At 45.5% G+C, this 19,095-nt stretch overlaps 1 protein-coding gene across 1 annotated transcript; it reads right to left on the reverse strand.

Annotated features, from left to right (window-relative positions):
- Positions 1-9,433: 9,433 nt before the first annotated feature.
- HHIPL2 (HHIP like 2) lies at positions 9,434-18,679 on the reverse strand (the record flags this gene model as incomplete). Its single annotated transcript, XM_084202658.1, is given in 15 exon segments — positions 9,434-9,612; positions 10,261-10,285; positions 10,287-10,344; positions 12,602-12,683; positions 14,129-14,270; position 14,274; positions 14,628-14,754; positions 16,023-16,116; positions 16,120-16,131; positions 16,135-16,210; positions 16,212-16,336; positions 16,340-16,352; positions 16,684-16,827; positions 17,923-17,987; positions 18,362-18,679. Coding segments are annotated over 15 exon segments (1,461 nt in total).
- Between the last annotated feature and the right edge of the window lie 416 nt (positions 18,680-19,095).

Genomic DNA, 19,095 nt, shown 5'->3' on the forward strand with positions numbered 1-19,095 from the left:
GACATGGATACACCTCTGAGAACACAGGGGGTTAACAGCTGAGAACTCCCAGGGGAAAACTCTCTTGGGTTCCATGAAAGAGGTCAGAGCTGCCCTGCCCTGGCTGTGCAGGGGAGGCCATGCAGGGAGGTAGGCTGGGGCCTCGGACAGAGAAGGAGGGGAAGGCCCCTGCAGGATGGAAGGGTGGAGGAACCCTGAGAGACACTGGGCACCCCCCCAGCCCCGAGGGAGAGAGAGGGAGAGCTGGTGTCTGTGCCTGTGCCACCTTGAGATTTGATAGCATGGCCAGCAGAGAAGGAGAAGGGCAGAGCCAGGGCAGAGCCAGCATGGAAGCTCTGCACAGGCAGAGCCTGAGATTTTAACCCTTTTATTGGATGATGGAAACCTTACAAATGCTGATTCCTCCTGGAGTTGAATGAGGTGAGAGACAGAGATGGAATAGCCGGAAATGGGCAAGTGTGATGCAGGTTTGTGCAAGTGAAAGATGTCCGAGAGAAGTTGAGAAGAATCCTAGGTGGGAGGAAGTGATGGAGTAGCCTTTGTGTTATGAACAAAAAAAGGGTTATCTGAAATAAATGGGCAGGGGATCTTTCTCCTTTTGATGCCTTTATTAAAAGCAACAACTCAGGATGGGGGCATCCAACAGGTCCACGGTTTCACCGTTTCGCCATCACCGCTCCCAGGGGTGACTCAGAGAAGGAGGAAAGTGCAGCAGCTTTGTCCCTTAAAGGGCAGAGCTGGGGGTCTTTACTTCATGAGTGCTAGTGTACACCTGTGTCCATCTGTCTGCCAGTCCAGGAGTCCTCATTCATGCTGTGGTCTTCTTTAGCCAGGGTGAGGGGCAACCGAGGCTTCCAGCATCCCTGCAGGCTCGGAACTCTGTTCTTGACATATAGACCCCACTCTAATCCCTCAATTTTGATTTGGCTCGTTGCTTTTGGGGGTTTATCAGATGAGTTTGGGGGTTTTCACCCTGTTGCACCCTGGGTCTGGGATTCATTTACATGTCTCCTGATGTTACTCTCCTTTCTTACCGTAGAGAAACAATCATTTCCGTGTCCCAGGCAGGGTGATACCGATACAATACAGCGTTAACAACCGCATTAGCATACCAATCTGTCGGGGTGCCATCTCCCGGGAAACAGCGGGCTACGCCCAGCAGCTGTCCCTGCAGGACAGGGGTTCGGGGCTGGTCCCTGCCCCCCGTGCTATCCCCGGGGTGCCCCCTCCCCGGCTCAGGTGGGACCCGTGCCCCAGGGCGGTCAGCCCGCCGTTCCCGGACGGGCCGGTCCTCACTGACACCGCCCGTGGGGGCTCCCCCGGCCCCGCCGGGACCCGCGCTGGGGAGGGGCTGCTAAAAAAATGGATAACCTTTGTTTTGTTCATAACATTATCCATTTTTTTTTAATTGCAAAGCTCACAACTGAAACCAATAACTGCCAAGTGGGAGTCCTAACTATTGATGGTTTATAATTTCGTGTTGTAATGTTCTGTTAACAGTATACTTTTAACTACCTGTTCTCCAAAGCTGCTGGGCTGCCCCGGAGTGTTGGGGCACGACCCCACCTTCGGCGCGGTCCCGCCCGGGCCGGGGATGATGCGGGAGCGGGGGAGCGGCTCCTCCCCAGCGCGGGTCCCGGCGGGGCCGGGGGAGCCCCCACGGGCGGTGTCAGTGAGGACCGGCCCGTCCGGGAACGGCGGGCTGACCGCCCTGGGGCACGGGTCCCACCTGAGCCGGGGAGGGGGCACCCCGGGGATAGCACGGGGAGCAGGGACCAGCCCCGAGCCCCTTTCCTGCAGGGACAGCTGCTGGGCGTAGCCCGCTGTTTCCCGGGAGATAGCACCCCGACAGATTGGTACGCTAATGTAGTTGTTAACGCTGTATTGTATCGGTATCACCCTGCCTGGGACGCGGAAATGATTGTTTCTCTACGGTAAGAAAGGAGAGTAACATCAGGAGACATGTAAATGAATCCCAGACCCAGGGTGCAACAGGGTGAAAGCCCTCAAACTCATCTGATAAACCCCCAAAAGCAACGAGCCAAATCAAAATTGAGGGATTAGAGTGGGGTCTATATGTCAAGAACAGAGTTCCGAGCCTGCAGGGATGCTGGAAGCCTCGGTCACCCCCCACCCTGGCTAAAGAAGACCACAGCATGAATGAGGACCCCTGGACTGGCAGACAGATGGACTTCGGTATACCTCAGCACTCTTGTGAGGACAGGACCCCCAGCTCGGTCCTGTAGGGGACAAAGCTGTTGCAATTTCCTTCTTCTCTGAGTCACTCCCGAGACAGTGGAATAGTGGACATGTCAGGCACCCCCATCCTCAGCTGATTGCTTTAAATTAAAGGTATCAAAAAGAGAAAGATCCCCTGCCCATTTATTTAACTTTGGCTGGACTTTTCTTGTATAGCCATGGACAGAACCATTTTTCCTGTGACACAGAGACTGCGTTTAGGGGGAGGCAATGGCTTGGAGCCAGGAGAGTGCAGTGATGTGATGTGAAGGAGTGTGTGAACAGAGACAGCAGGTGAGGAGGGTGGTGGTGCCCTCGATCTTCAGGGAAGAAGAGGAAGATCTCTGTTATTGTGACCCCTCAGCCCCAGGGGGTGAAATTTGGCAGGGACAGGTGTCCTGAAAGTAAGAGACTGTGCTCTTTTTGGAACTGGGCAAAGCACCCTTAAAAGGAAAACCCTAGAAGCAGCTCTGGTCCATGCGCAGTGGTGAGAGCACTGGGCACGGAAGGAAGATGTCACTATGTCAGACGTTGTCCAGGTGGTGCCACGTGTGACGGGGAAACACAAGAGGTTTCAACTGTGTTTCCAGGGGAAGCCCATGGTACAAGAGGAACTCCTCTCTTCTTGATGAACTGAGAATTGATTATCTGAAGGGTGGTCATAGACTGAGAGTTAGTGATCTGAGGGGTGGTAACTGAATTGAGAATCTAAAGTTTTCTCTTACTGTGATGTATTGGGAATTTGATGGGGGGGAGAAGGAATGTTTTTGGAAGATTTTCATTTTGAGTTCTGTGTGTTTCTTTTATATATTATAGGTTAATAAAGTTTTTTCCCTTTATTCCTAAATTGGAGCCTGCTTTCCTCTATTCCTGGTCACATCTCACAGCAGACACTAGGGAAAATGTATTTTCATGGGGGCACTGGCATTGCGCCAGTGTCAAACCATGACACCTTCAAATCTGCCAGGTGACTTTAGACAAATCTGAGAGGATTTACAGCCTCAGGGATGGTCCTTACATTCCTGCACTTTCTGGAAACCAACAACTCAGCAGAGACCTTCAGGGTGTGATCTCCAGAGGGGGAGAACTGTTTACACTCTGCCCAGCAGCACAAACATGTTTACATGTAACATTCAGACATAAATACACATGTAGTGACAGACTGACCAGCCCATGCACAGCTCTGGGTCAGCTATTTCCTGCTTTTTTCTTCCCCTTTAAATCTAAAAACTATGTATCTTTCTATTTCAAAGACAAAATTTTTTTTTTTCTAAAACTAGAATAAAATATACTTTGCTCTTTCACTACTTTGCTGAGTTATTTATATTTTAACCTATTTGATGAAAAGCTGTTTCCTATCAAACTTCCCAGACCCTTTTGCCGATAATAGATGGCTTTCCACCTCCACCACTGGGTGCAGTGTGGCAGCTAAGTGCCACTGGATATGTTGTGTGAAGTTGTTATAACAAATAGCTTCAAATCTGGTCTGGATCAGAGAAATAACCCTGAAGCAAAGAAAATTCACTTACTCCTTTCTAGTTCCAGGAAGATCAAATCATAAAGCATTTGAAGACAACATCTCTTCTGTTTGGATCCCTTGCATTAAGTAAAAACACAATTGGAGAGGACAATGAGGCAGAGACAGAACTGCTACCCTGAAATAAGAACATGGGAATAGTGATGCTTCTCCACAGAAAACTACTGATGCTCAAATACTGGCAATGGACACTACAACATGAACCCTTATGAATGGACACCCATTACATGAACAGAGCTACAAGCAAATAGAGATGAGGGGATTCTGATTGTCTTTACATTTCCCTTGTACGCTCTGTCACCTTTTTGAGGAACAAAACAAACTAAATTTCCACAGAAACATCAATCCCTTTCTCTCTTCAAAGCCACACAAAAATGTTGTTAAAAAGGCAAGATTTTTTTGGTATGTGGTAATGGATGTTTGTCCAAAAAAAGAGTATTGAGCCTGCCAAACTGCTTTTGGAAGGGCACCGCATCTGTTGCATGTTTGAACTTCTTTCCCATGGAGAGCAGAGTTTGAGGGAAGAGGAAGGGCACACACCAGGATCTCTCATGCTACTTCGGAGTAGGAGCGCAAGCAATGCACAAGCTAAAACCTGGAAAGAGCCTTCACAACAACTTCCCCAGCCTCTGTCATACATGGTAATTGTTAGTGGAAATACCACAGCAAGTTATTTCTTCTGTTTCTAAAATCTCATTCTAACTCATGTTTTGTATCCAATGTTTCAAAGTGGATCATTCCTGCATAATGTGAAAAACAACGATTTTTCTGAGGCTTGATTGGGTCAAAACTGCAAAACCACGTGATACACACAACTCAGTCAAACAGGACTTGGAAAGGTTCACATTCAGAAAACAACGCAGGCTTCAACCAAATGTTGAGATTATTACATGCCTATAATACCCTATGGACTGCCTCCAAAAGCCAAAATCAGCAGGAAGTGTTTCTCTGATTTTGATACTATTTTATTTTTAAAAAACCCTTGTATTTGCACAAAACAAAGTAATCCTCCAGCACTTGCCAACTAAAATGAATTGCATTAAACTCAGACACCTTTAGGTTACTACAGTTTCTTTAAGAAAGAAAACCAACAGTAGTGAACCTGTTGAACAATTAAAACCCACAGAATGTCCCATTTTACATGAAGACTGAAGCTGTGCTGCAATTCCTTTCTCCCAGAGGTTAACAAGGAAAGGCAAGCGTGCCAGTTTCGCTGATCTGTACCTCTGCTGAGATAATCCCAGTTGCACCAGGATACAGAGTCAGATGTGTGGAGGACAAAGGTGGGCAAGCCTGACAACCTGTTAGGAGGCGCACCAGGTCTGCAGAGGAAACACTGGCTACTATTTATTTTACACAACTGCAGCCCAAAGCTGCTTTGTGCAGCAAAGAACCGAACCCTGTGAAACACCAGCAAAACTGAACACAGGAACTGGTTGGCAATCGAGGCAAAGGAGTTTGGAAAAGGGAATACAGCAGTGCAAAAGAATTTCCAATAATTTCCTAGGATTTCCAATAATTTCCTTAGAGTGGGTGTCTGAGGAGGCATTACTTTAGTTTCCCCTGAATGAAAGATATGGCAGTAAAATCATGGAATGTGCTTGGGATTAGCTCATTGTGCTTAAGGAGACGGGCAAAAACTCACAGCAGCACGGGTGACATCTGTGATTGACACCAGATTTACACGGGGTTAATTAAACACTGACTTGTCCAGTGACCACACCTATTCTTACACTAACCACCCTATTTTCTAGCTTGGTGCTCAGTCTGGGCCTAGAGAAGAAATTTTAGATAGCATATATAAATGTGCATCTTTAGATGTCTGGCACATCTTTAAAGGTCAGTCATCCTACAGATCTTTCTTAAAAACCTGCATCGTAAAAATTCACTTTTTTCAGCATTTGAAATCTGTTTAAATTATTTTCCTAATCTTTTGATGCAGTCCTTAGGTTCCACCTAGTGGCTTTCAACAGTCATGAACAGCAGACTAGACAGGCATTTTATGGCTTAAATGCTTAATTCTCACATGTGTGTGGGTCTAGTTGCAGAAAGAATCATAGGGTCTTCTTTAGATGTAGTTCTGCAGTTTTGACCCAATCAATCCTTAGAAAAATAATTGCTCTTCATATTCCACAGGAATTATCCACGTTGAAACATTGAATACAAAACATGAGCTAAAACAAGATTTTAAAATTTGTAAGAAATAACCAGCTGTGGTATTTCCACTAAATTACCATTTATAACTGAGGCTGGGGAAGTTCCTGTGAGGGTTGCATCGACTCCCTTCATAGCCAGCTGAGGAACAGGCACCTCTACACCAGAACTTGGATGACTTTTTGTAGAGGTTTACCTTCAGGTAAGATGAATTACATCCCAGAAGTGTCTCATTTCCTCATTTTCATTACAAAGAGAAGCCAAGGGGCTTACTGATAGCGTAGTACCACCACCACACCTCCTGAATCCCACCCAGGCTGACTAAGAAACACTCTGACACAGCCCTTGAAGTGCAGCCCACCTTGTAGGGAGCTCTCAGCAGGCAGCAAAAGGCATCTGGAAGCAGGGCAATCACAACAGTTACAGATTTGAACCTAAGTTTAAAAGCCCAATACTGGCAGGTAGCCATGTTATCAAAGAAAACTTATTTCAACACTGTTCTGCTCTCAGAATACATCTTTTCCTGCTGCTCAGCTGTGTTATGCTGATGAAGGTAGGCTTGTCTTATACCATGAAAAGCGTAAGACAGTTCTGCTCCTGCCTACTTGAAGGTTACAAAACAATCTATGTTTATACTCCAGTTCCCTGAGGCATTAGCAGAACACTCACTACAGACATTTTAGCCCTCTTTGGAAGAGCTGTAGTTCCTCTAAAGAGTCACTATCTTCAAAGGAAAGGGGGAAAAAAGCATCCAAGAAATTTGCAACTTCATGAATTTATCAGCTGCCACATTAGAGGTCAAAAGCAGATATTTCAAAGTAATTTTAGTGCCTTACATAAACAACAAGACAGAGTTCACCAGGACTGATCTAGTTTGTCCACAGAAATCATATCCATTTCTAAAGAGAAGGTGAAATAAAACTCAAGGGAAAAAAAAAAGAGGAAATTGACCTAGTTCATGATTTGTGGAGTGTGGGATGGATGAAAGGTCTTTAGCTCCTTAATGCAGCTTTTTCTGTCTATTCTTATTTCAAGGAGCTTTACTTTTGGTCACACACAGCTTGAGGCTTGCACCCAGCAAATCATGTCTGCTTTTCCAGAACATGACTGGAGTACAGCAGAGCTGCAGGATTTATAACTCCACAGTCTCTCCACTTCCTTTGCACAGCTCACCTTCTCACCTTCACCTAAGCTTTCATGGAGCATGTGACAGATTGGTTCTTTCATGCAAAGAAAAGGAGAAAAATCCTCAAATGTCTTCAAACTTCCATAGTAAAAATCAAAAAATGAAGGCTCCACACTTCCTGTCTTGCTGTCGGGTTCACACCCCAGTCAAACGAGACGTGTGGTTTATCTGCAAGAGTTAACCGGTTTTTGTGCAACAGTGATTTCACAAAAGCTGAGGAGAATTAGAACCCGAAGCTATCATCTGCCTAAAGTGACGGTCTCCCCACTCCGCACAAAACCAGGTGTTGTGCAGTCTTACCTCCCAAAACCTCCACTGAGGCAGCAGCTGCTCCCTCCCTCTCAGCGTGGAGGACGCCCGGGAGAAGCGAGAGTCACTCCTGGGAGCAATTCTCCCCTGTGCCACCGAAATTCCTCTCTCCAAGGCACGTCCGCCCTCAATTCGCGGCAGGTGCGCCCGCCTCCTCATCAGCCCGAGAAAGGCGTCCTGTCACACTCGGGTAACGCCGCGGGGGTGGCCCGGGAGCTGGATTCCCTCCCCCGCCAAGGGCAGCTTTTTCCCGGAGGACCTCCAGAGGCCCAATTCAAGCCCGGGGGGCCGCAGGTGTGGTGCCCACAGACGGTTCCAAGGAGCTGCCCCGGGCCCAGCCCCGGCGGAGGGCAGGGACCGCGCAGCACCGCCGGGGGAGGCTGCCCCGCACCGGCACAGGAGCTGTCGGCAGGAACACACCGATTGCGTGGCTCTATAGCTCAGTGGTTAGAGCACTGGTCTTGTAAACCAGGGGTCGCGAGTTCGATCCTCGCTGGGGCCTGCTGAGGTTTTCGTGATTTGATTTTTTTTAATTTAATTATTGTTTCTCCCCTGACCGAGCTGGGGGCTCCGGGAAGAGCGGGCGGCGGGGGTCGCCTTTTGCATCCCGGCACGGCGCCTGCAGAGGGCGGTGGTGGGAGACGAGCGAAGCGTCGGAGCTCCGAACTGACGACGTGGGCTCGGCTGTCTCCGGGGGCCGGAGCGCAAGGGCGCTCCCGGCTCCGCTTCCCAAATCAATCATCTCCCCGGATCTTAACACCGGGGTTGTTACGGCGCCGCTTCCACCGCGTGGGGTCTGAAGTCGCAGGATGGTTCCAGCCCGTGGCTCGGCTCTGACGCGGGGTTTGCTTGGCTTCTAGTGCTTTGATTGTGTTGGTGTTTGAGAGTTGCTGGACATTTCCAGCCCTTACTGGACCCTATGAAAGCTGCAGGTGAGCTGTACCTTAAAAAAATATTCATAGTATAACTTGGGCTAGAAGATCATCACCTTCCAAGCCCATGCCATGGACAGGGACACCTTCCTCTAGACCAGGTTGCTCAGAGCCCCATCCAACCTGGTTTGAACACTTCCAAGGATGAGACATCCACAACTTCTCTGGGCAACGTTTGCCTCACTGCCCTCACAGTGAAGATTTTCTTCCTAATGTTTAATCTAAACCTCCCTTCTGTCAGTTTGCAGCCTTTTGCCCTTGTCCTGTCACTACCTGCTCTTGTAAAAAGTCCATCTCCAGCTTTCTTGTGGGCCTCCTTCAAAGTCCTCCTCCAGGGACTCCAAGGCAGCTATAAGATTTCCCTGGAGCCTTCTCTTTTCCAGGCTGAACAACCCCGATTCTCTCATAGTAGGAGTGCTCCAGACCTCGGAGCATCTTAGTTGTCTCCTTCAAAAAATAAAATCTAATTTCATTGTCTGAAAGACAACTACTCTTGAAACACACTCATCCCTGCATTGCAGCTAAATGACAAAAGAAAAATTAAATAAAGGTGGGGTAATTGACATGTCTATTCCATATTCTTCAATAGAAGATTAAAGTCCTGAAATTTAGAGTCAGATTTATTACACAGTCATACACAGCCAAATCTTACCAGAATGTCCACCACAGGCTCTCATAACCACTTATGTCAGAAAAGGACATCACAGCAGGATCTGGAAGCTGGTGCTGTTAAAAGTTGAATATGTTTAATAGAACATATGTAGAGACTGCTAACACTGCCATTAATAGGGACACACCTAGGAGAACACCACAACAAGTCAGTCAAAATCTCTTTTATTTGGTCACTATTCAACACTTTTGTTTCACCATTTTATAGGCTACTTGCTTTTGCTGGGACATCACTGAGCTTCAGAAGCTGTTTTGCTTTTCTTCTCCACTTTTACCTTAGGTAGTGCTGCTTTCTTTAGAAGAACCTCTTTGATTCTGGCTAGGTGGAAGCTCTTCTTTTTTGGCAAAGGTGATGCTGGTGCAGTTCTGGAGTTGTGTCCAGTCTTCTTTCCCTTGTGAGGTTTAGCTTCAGCTTTGACTCTGTCTCTCTTTACCAGATGGAGCTGGTTTTGCTGTTGATGCTTTTATTTTGGATGGGGTCTTTTTTGCTTTCTTAGAAGAAACTCTTGGGGTGGCTGCAGTGGGGGTAGAAGGTTTTTTGGAAGGCATGGTTGTTGAAGGCTCGTTTAGCAGTTCAAGGACAGTCTCTGAGGAAAGTCATTAACATGGTCCAGCCTTCCTGCTTTAAGGCAAAGGGCTAATTCAGAGATATGACTGAGGGAAACACTTATTAGACCTATAGTCAAGAAAAACAGCTGAAATTATGCAAGAAGAAATGCATACTATAAACCTCTCTTCTCCCATCAAAATACCCTTGTTTTTCTTGGAAATAAAATTACTGATTTTAGAAATTATGAATGTGTACTTAAGGAAAATTACTTCCAGACAGAATGTGATAAACCCTTGCACCCTTCTCTAGTAGACTTAAGACTATTAATTGTTCATAATAACTAATATCTGGAAATCCCAGACAAAATAGTATCAACTTGCTAAACACTGGTTTCTACTCCTGCCCCAGCTGCATGGGACTTTAAGAAAGAATGCAGCTTGGAAAAAGGAAGATGGAAAACCTAGGGGAAAAAAAAAATCAGGGACTGAGGTTAAGCAAAGGTAGAGCATCAAGTAGACAGCAGAAGCTGTGTTTGATTATCACATAAATGTGATAACCAAATTCAGGATTTTTTAATCAGTGCTGCTCAGTGCTGTAGTTGTTAAGACTCCTGAAGGTTTCAGTCACATGCCTGTAAGTTTATTTATGTTTTGCTTCTCATTAAAATCAAAGCCTGACAACTTACTTGCTCGTGGAAGAAATGGTATCCTGCTTGCTCTTTGTTTTCATTGGGACAGGCTTGTATTTACACTTCCCTGGTGGAGCTTTCCTTGGAAAACAGAAAGGCAGAGGCAGGCATATGAGAGATTGTTAGGGAAGTTTATTTATTCCATAGGCACACCCCAATTCCCTGTTCTCATTTGCCTCTGGTGGAAGAGGCATGAAAGCACTTTAGGCACCTGGAATGCAGCACAGGTGGAATTCAAGAGGCTGACACAGGCCTGGCAAGCCATAAAATCCCTATCCCAACAGCAGCTGGTGAATGTGACCTTCACTGGGATTTTCTTTGGATACAACAGTGCTGCAGCAAGAGGGGTGATAAAGGAGAGGAACAGCACAGAGGGAAGGAACCACAACTACAAAGAAACGTGTCTGTGCTCCTCTCCTCTGTCCCCTGACAGCTCCCCATAGTACAAAAGCACCAAAACAAAAACCAACTGAACAGATTTTCCCTGAGGTAAAGATGTTGCACGCTAAGTGACAGGAAGAGAGGTACAAAGAACCACAACACACCTGTGTTCTCTGTTACCCACCAAGGGAACTACTGTAGGACAAGTAAGAGCAGGTTCTTCCAATTTGGCGTGCTTGACAGCACCAAGCAAGGCAAAGCATGACCTAAGGCATCATATTTTCTTGTGATTGGCATTCTCCTTCAGACAATGGTAAGAGCCTTGCAAGTGCTTCCTCTACACCATTTCAATTTTTTTAAAAAGGTTACTAAAGCAGGGTTGCAGGCATTGATTGTGGGGATTTCTGGTGGGTTGTGGGTTTTTTTCCCTTCATCTCTCTCCTCTCTGATTTTAAAATTACATTCTAACTCGTTTTCTCTCTGCTCAGGACAGAAGGAATTTGGTGCCACCCTGCTGTCTCCAAGAGTACTGCTGCAGAGGCAAGCTCAAGTGGGGACACAGGGCACTGCTGCCATCAGCTTTCCTGGCAGGTTCCTCGGGAAGTCTGAGTTGCCATCAGGCACATGACAGTGGCCCTGGCAATGTTTTGGAAGCAAGACTTTGTGTGGCTTGCTGCCCGTGCCAGCACACTTCAGCCTGTGTGGATAGGAAGCAGGAATGCTGGATTCACTGCCTGGGACTGTGCCCACCAGAGAAGCCAGCTGTCCCTCGGAGAAATCCTATAAAAAGCAGTGAAATCAAAGAAGAAACGTTCATTAAAAGATCAGAGTCACTCCAGGAGCTGGAGGTGTCAGGGCTGTGCTACAGAGCCTGCTCAGGTTCCGAGGAGCTCTGCATAGCCTGGGCACGCCTGCAAAGTGCAAACAGGCCAGGGCAGAGCTGGCACAGCCCCATCCGGGCTAAGGCGAACAAGGGGAACCGGAAAATGCAGGAAAACATTTTAAGAGCCAAGGGAGTAAGTACCTGGTCCTGTTCTAGAAGTGATGGACACAAAGCTTCAAAATCACAGGGTCTTCGTGACACATTGAGGAGTAGCATACAAACAAAAAAGATAAATTTGTTTTGATAAATAGATTCTGCTCAAGCTCTTGATGTTTATGCAAGGTTACACAAACTTTTTTTTTTTTTTTTTTTGTCTCTCACAGTAAATGCACTTCCTGGCAAATGATAAGCTGTTAAAGGCAGAAATCTTGAGCAGTAAAAAACATAGCTTGTTTGTGTCCAAGGTCTCTGCAAAAGCACAAACACATTTGTACTGTATGTACTCTAAAGAGTGATTTGAAACCATTTAATGTTTTTTAGCAAAATGGGAAAGCTAGGGAGACAAAAAAAAATACATGTGTGCTAATTGTTGAAAAAACAGACTTCAGCAGGGGTAACTGCTTGATGGGGAAAAACATTTCGCCCGGAAAAACTCAGTTCAGGCTCCAGTTATTATCTGAGCACTGCATGAACCACCAGGTTTCTCTCATCTTTGTGAAGAAAACTGTGGAGTGCTATTTATTTTTTATTTAATGTGCATCATAGATATTTGATATAATTAACCTAAAGGATATGGACTGTCCTTTTAAAGACATTGTTTTGCTGTAATTCAGATATGCAACCAAGGAAACTTTTAATCCTTAACTCTCCCAGATCTTCAAGGAATTTGAACTCTATTTCCTCTTTCTCTGTGCACAGATATCGTGAGTGAGGAACAAATTCACTCAAACTGATTAAAGTTGCACCAGAGGTGCAGTGTATAAACAAAACCCAATGTCTGGATGCAGATGTCAGTGACATTGTATCAGTAGTACTGACATTGTATCAGTAGTACTTGGCATTCTTTTACTGTGATAGCTGGAGAGTGGTGATGATAGAAGAATTTGGCATGGAAATCCATCTTTAATTACAAACCTTGCAGGATCAGTGAGCTTGTAGAGTGATTCATTTGGTGTATAGGCACTGGGATAAGAAGTAGACATAAAATGCAGTTCACCTAAATGGAAGTGAAAAAAGAAAACTGGTCTTAGATTCAGGTGCCCAGGCTGGATCCCAGTTCTCCATTTCCCCCTTTCCTGACTTTTCAGTAATTTATGTAGTCAGAAAAGGAAACTCCTTCAGCTACCCCCTCAGTCATGACTTATGTCCAAGAAATGTCTTTGTTCTCACCCTGCCCCGTGCCAGTGGACTCCCAGAAACACCAAATGACCTCCTGGCTGCAGCAGGGTTCCACACAGAACCAGCAGCTCTCTTCCAGGCAGCACCTTCATTACCTCACTTCCATGGCTCTGAAAAGGTTGCTTTCCTCTGTATAAATACATGTTTCTTAAAACTTGTTTGTACCAAAGAAGCAGCCAGAAACTACAAATAGAGGGGAAGACCACACAAGAAATATATTTTCCATTACATAATCATATCAAAAAGGAAAAAATTCAGCAAGAGCTACGTTGGCTAATCTGTGGGAGACAGAAGCTTCTCATTTCTTTCTGGTAACTGTGGAAGACAAATCCTCCTTGTGCCTTCCCTTCAACACTCACTAGAACAAATCCAGCAGAAAGGGAAATTAGAGTATCTTGCAAGAGGCAAAGCTGTGGTTGTCTTTCAAACAACATAACTCTCTGTTGGTTTCTAAAAGGCCACCAGAGGAAGAGACATTTCACATTCACTCACTCCACATGTTAGAACAGTTAAAAACTGTAAACATTTCTCAGCAAAGCCTGCATCTCCATGCAACCCTGACAGAATATGCCAGGCAGAAAATCTAGGATCTTTTTCTGGCAAGCAAATCTCTTTTCTGCTGAATGATCAAGGCTAAAGCGCACCTGTGCTTTCCAGAAACTTGCAGCTTCTTTTTGTATTACATAGCTCGGTCAGGAGGCTGTAGAAAAGCAAACAGTGTTCATTGGTACTTCCACCTTGGTGAGAGATCTGGTCCTTGTGACCTTAGTAGTGTCCCATGTGCTGAGGCCTTTACACTAAACATATAAATGAGTGGCTTTCCTGATCCCCAGATAAAGTCCTGGTCCATGATCCACAGTGTGAATTGTGGATTGTTGTGAATAAGATTGAGGAATTTTTTTCTAAGGAAGCTGGAGAAGTTTAGAGAAGCTCTAAGAACTCAAGTGAGGATGAGATGGTATGATGAAAAAGTGAACTGCATGGATAAGGTCTTTTGATTAGTCAAAGAGTACAAAAGACCAACAACAAAAGGAAAGTTTCACATGAGGTTCGGTTTCCTGAGCTTTTCATCAGCCTGATCTGCAACAGCTTCACAGGGCAGGAGACTTCCCTGAGCCACAGACCAGCCCCCATGCTGAGCCAGCCACAAACCTCTCTGCACTGCCTGCTCTCCAGGCACCCCTCCGGAGCCACAGAATTTTCCATACAGTAGAGAACAGACTGTACAGTTTCCATTGAAGGTGTGACCAGCACAATACCCACCTGCTTCATCCTCAGCAAATGAGATGATGAATTTGCTGCAGGACCTGATCATTCCAGAGAAAGCACAAGCTGTTGTGCTGCCAACACAGATATCCTGCTTCTTCCACTTATTTGTCTTCTCATCTTTCTGTAAAGCCATAAGTCAACTAGATGAAAAACAAAGCCCTGTGTTTTATGTCTACATCATCAAAATTAGTTCCTGTCAAAATCATGCATTACTGAAACAAGAAAAGCAGTCATTGAAGACTGTGACTATTGACTGGGTTTTGGAGAAACAGACCTGAACAAAAGCAAACTTAACCTAAGGATTCTGAAATGGAGGAAGTTTAGATTCCAGCAAAAATGTTGTTGTAATAGTCAAGCACAGAACTTACTCTATATCCAAGTTTCTCATCTACCCCAACCCAAAAGATTTTGAGATGCTCCAATATACTTATTTGCCCAGACAAGGAAAACGTGGGTACAGAATGGGAGCTGCAGAGGAAACAATCAGACTCACCTGCTCAAGAAATCACCAAAAATATAAAGGTCATTCAAGTTGGGTGATTCACATGCCCTGCAGACAAAGCCTCCAGTAACTGAATTGCCCACGCTGCAGCCATATGCAAATATTGGCAGAATGTCATCTGTCAAACACACAGAAATACAAAGCAAGAAAGTTTACTTTCAGAGAGCATCAAAAAGCAGTTGCTCAATGACACTGACAGGTATAAAAGTTACTAGAAGAACCAATACAGTTCAACATTAGCGAAATTTCAGTGGTAATTTATTAGTTTACTCTGGGACAGAACTGAGGGGGCTTTAAGGACCTCTCTGTGTAGTTGCTTATCAAGGCTCAGTCATTATGAGCTTATATAAGATAAAGAACCCAAGATTCTCTACATCAAGAACCAATGCAGGAAGGCATCAGCCTGCAGCAAGTGTTATCTTATTTCTATGTGACTGTACCAATCACTTTAGCAGGGATCATCTTTACCAATTCCAGTATTTTTAGAGAAGGGGAAAAGATCAAAACTGCAAGTGAGATCAAAATCTTCGTGGGTTCACTGACACAACACAGAGCATAAGTGAGTGTGCTCTTGCCATTTTATGTCATGAGACTTGTAAAATAAAGACTCTGCTTCTGGCAATGTTAAAATTGAATTCAGCCCTTTCTCATACTGAATTATCAGTTTCCACAGAATTTTATTCTTGTCCTCACTTTTTTCCCTGCACTAATGTCAATAATACACACTCTACACTTGTCTGCTCATCCAAATGTTCCAGGAACATCTGCATGACATTGAGACTAGGTGTCTTCACCCCACCAGCTGAAGGAACATCATAATAATACTCAGTTCTTCTACCATGCTTGTGGGAAGAGCTTTGCAAAGACCACCAAATTCTGTTTTTCAAAGGCAGCAAGTGAGTTTTGCCCATCACACCCACAGCCAGATCCGGAGCACAGCTTTTGGGCATTCTGCTGCAGCACTTTGCTGGCTGGGACACACTACATCTGCCACAGGTTTTGTTTCAGGATCTCAGCATCAGCCTGGTCCTCTGCCCTTAGCCACAGTCATGGCTCAGAGCTTCTGGAGAAAACACAGTATCACTTTCTACTTAAATAAAATCCATTGTCCTCCTGGCTTTCCCGGGAAAACTGTCCACAAAAGACACAGGCTTTGAATTTAAACACCTTGTCCGGTGCAGTGTGTGGCAGGGAAATCCCTGGATAAGCTGAGCATCATGCCACAGCAACACAGCAGGGCTGGGGAGAAGGGATTTCTGATCTTAAAAAGCAGATAAATTTCATTTAATATACAACACTGGATTATTTAGCTTCACTGGAAAAACAGTGCTATAGTCCACTAAATATGCACATAGGGTAATCTTCTACAAGAAAGTTTTTCCTTACCCATGGAGGAGTTGAGGCAAAGCTTTGTGTCATAGCATTCCAACCCCTCCTTTGCTCTCCAGCCATAGTTCCCTCCTTTAACAATGAGGTTGATTTACTCAAACCTGTTCTACCCAACATCCCCACAGAATATCTTCCCTCTTCCTTTTTTTGTGACAGGGTCCCCTCTGTCCACTGCACAGCGCCATATTCCTGACCCTGTAGTCATAAACCTCTGGGCAGGCTTTGGGATCAGACGTGAATGGATTATCAAGAGGGATCTGGAAAGGCTTTCCATCAGGGCTTCTTCCATCCACAACAATCCTCAACACTTTTCACAACAAAGTGGTCCAAAAGGCAGAAAAAGAAACCACAGCATGAGAGCCATCTGAAAACAAAAATTCCCTTCTTCTCCTTGCCCATTTTCAAAGGAAAAGTTATCTGCCTAAAAAGAAATAAACCCGAGGCTTGTATGTCTTTCAACCCACTTAAGCCAGAAAACTCTCTTTTCTCTAAACAACTTGACTTTAAACATGTCAAATTTTCATTTTTGAAATACTGCTTTGGACAGACTTGCAGATGCATGAGCATTTTCAGGAAGCACTCTATTCTTCCACATTTTCTCCTTTCCAAACCTTGTATCTCAGTGAACAAACTTAAAGCTTTCACCTGCCCTACTTACTTGTTCTGAGCATTCCCAAATTTTCCAAAAGGGTCTCCAGCTTTCCCTCCATCTCCTGTGAATACATACAAATAGCCATCCACACCAAAGAGCAGCTGCCCACTGTTGTGATTTGCAGCTGGTTCCTCAAGCTCCAGGAGAACCCTTAAAAATAATTTTTTAAAAAAGTAAGAACTAGCTTTTATCTTGGCATGGGACAGGGCACACATGACTGATAAATAAGAGTATACTACTGTCATGAAACATCCTCTTCTACAGCACAAACCTCATCGGGCAGATGCTAATTCCATAATAGATTAAAGGCTGTTACTACTCTTTAGAAGACAAGAGTACAAGATGGAGAGAAAAGACAACCTTATTCCTCAGTCTTTTCAATCCATTTTAGTTTTCTGTGTGACCTTGAGCAAACCTGATTCTGGTAGTTTCACAGCAGGCCAGTCACACACCTGAACCAGAATGACTGGGAATGTGCAGGTTCTGCCAGTGTAAAGAATCATGGGATCATAGACTGGCTTGAGTTGGAGAAGATCTTAAAAATCAACAAGTTCTAACCCCCTGCCATGGGCAGGGACAAATTCCACTAGACCAGGTTGCTCAGAGCTCCATCTATCCTGGCCTTGAACACTTCCAGGGAGGGGCATCCACAACTCCTATGGGCAACTTGTGCCAGTGCCTCACCACCCTCTTTGTAATATCTAATCTAAACCTTTCCTCCTTGTCCTGTCACTACATCTCTTGAAAATGGTCTCTGTCCATCTTTCTTGTAGGCTCCCTTCAGGTACTGGAGGGCTGCAATGAGGTCACCCCAAAGCATTCTCTTTCCTAGGCTGAACACTCCCAGTTCTCTCAGCCTGTCCTCATAGGAGAGATGCTTCATCCCTCTGATCCTCTTAGTGGCCTCCACTGAACTCTCCAACAGATCTGTGTCCTGTGCTGGGGACCCCAGAGCTGGGTGTAGTACTGCAGGTGGGACGTCCCGAAAGGGGAACAGAGGGGCAGAATCCCTTCCCTTGACCTGCCGGCCACAAATCTTTGGATGCAGCCCAGGACATGTTTGGCTTTCCCAGCTGCAAGCTCACGTTGCTGGATTATGTCCAGCCTCTCACCCACCAGCACCCTCAAGTCTCTCTTGGCAGGCTGCTCTCAATACCCAACCTGCGTTGATATTGGTGGTTGAACAAACACAAAGAAAAATGATTTCTCAACATGGCATACAGTAGCATTCAACATGAACTCTACCTTTCAGAGCTTGGGTCAGCTTTGTTGGCATCAGATGCCAAAACCTTCAATTCACTGGTATTGATCTTTTCCACTCAGTTCTCAGCCATGTGTGGAGGAATGGCTAAAGGACAGAGGTCACACAGACATTCTCTTGTTAGCTGACCAAGGAAGGACTGGGAAAGTACCAAACCCAGCTAATCTGAGTTTCTGCACCTGCAAAAACATTGTGTCCTTGAGCATAGCAGTAGTACGATAACAGTAATGAGGATGAGATGTGAGAAGTAGAAATGTAAGTTCTCAAGAATGAGGAAGAGCTGATATTGTAGTATAACCAATAGATTGTTTAGCTTACAGAATATGCATGAGTTTATTACTTGTTGTGTATAAAAGTCTGGTGCTTATCAATAAAGTTGGAGCTTGCTGATTCTCACATTAAGAGCCCCAAGACTTCCCTCACTGCGACAGCCATGTATGAGTAACAGATAAAAAACTCCCCTGTGTCCTTGTGCTTGGGGTGGAAAGCCATCCCCAGGAAGCCCCTCTTATCTCCCAGCCATGGGGTAGCCAGCACTATGCTCTGAATATGCAGGAATGGCTCCTCCAGCTGGCTGCCATTGGGTAGGCAGACCCAGACGAGGCCCCGCTGCTCAGCCACACAGGCGCGGTGGGTCCAGTCAGCGGCGTGGGCCACCAGCACTGGGCTCCTCAGGCCACTGGCAACCTCAGCCAGGCACAGCTGGACACAGCCCCCACGCTCGCCCAGCACCGAGCCCATTCTGCAGCTCAAGGACGAGTTTACAGCTCAGGGACGAGTTCTGCAGCACCTGTTCTGCAGCACACTTGTTCTAAGCACTTAGAGGTTTAGAGTCCGACCTTCAGCTGAGTTGTTCTAGATTCTAAAGTCTGAATTCTAGTTCTAGAATTTAGCTTAAAAACCGAGTATGAAACTCGGACAACTGTAATATTCTTTAAGAGGTGTAATGCGAGTTAATATCCCAGTTCTGGCATTCCTTCCCCGTGTTCCTGTCCCCTTGGGATGGGTCTGGAAAAGGAAACTGCCTAAAAAAGGCGCAGGAGAGCTACCTACCTCCTGCCACCTTCAGTCCTCTCCTGTCCCCTTTCCAGGCTAGTACTGGCCATACTAGCTTGGGTTCTAACCCAACCCTTTTTCCTACATTCCTTTACTCTTAA

This window comes from Fringilla coelebs (genome assembly GCF_963513975.1).
Source record: "Fringilla coelebs genome assembly, chromosome: 3".
Taxonomy (NCBI): domain Eukaryota; kingdom Metazoa; phylum Chordata; class Aves; order Passeriformes; family Fringillidae; genus Fringilla; species Fringilla coelebs.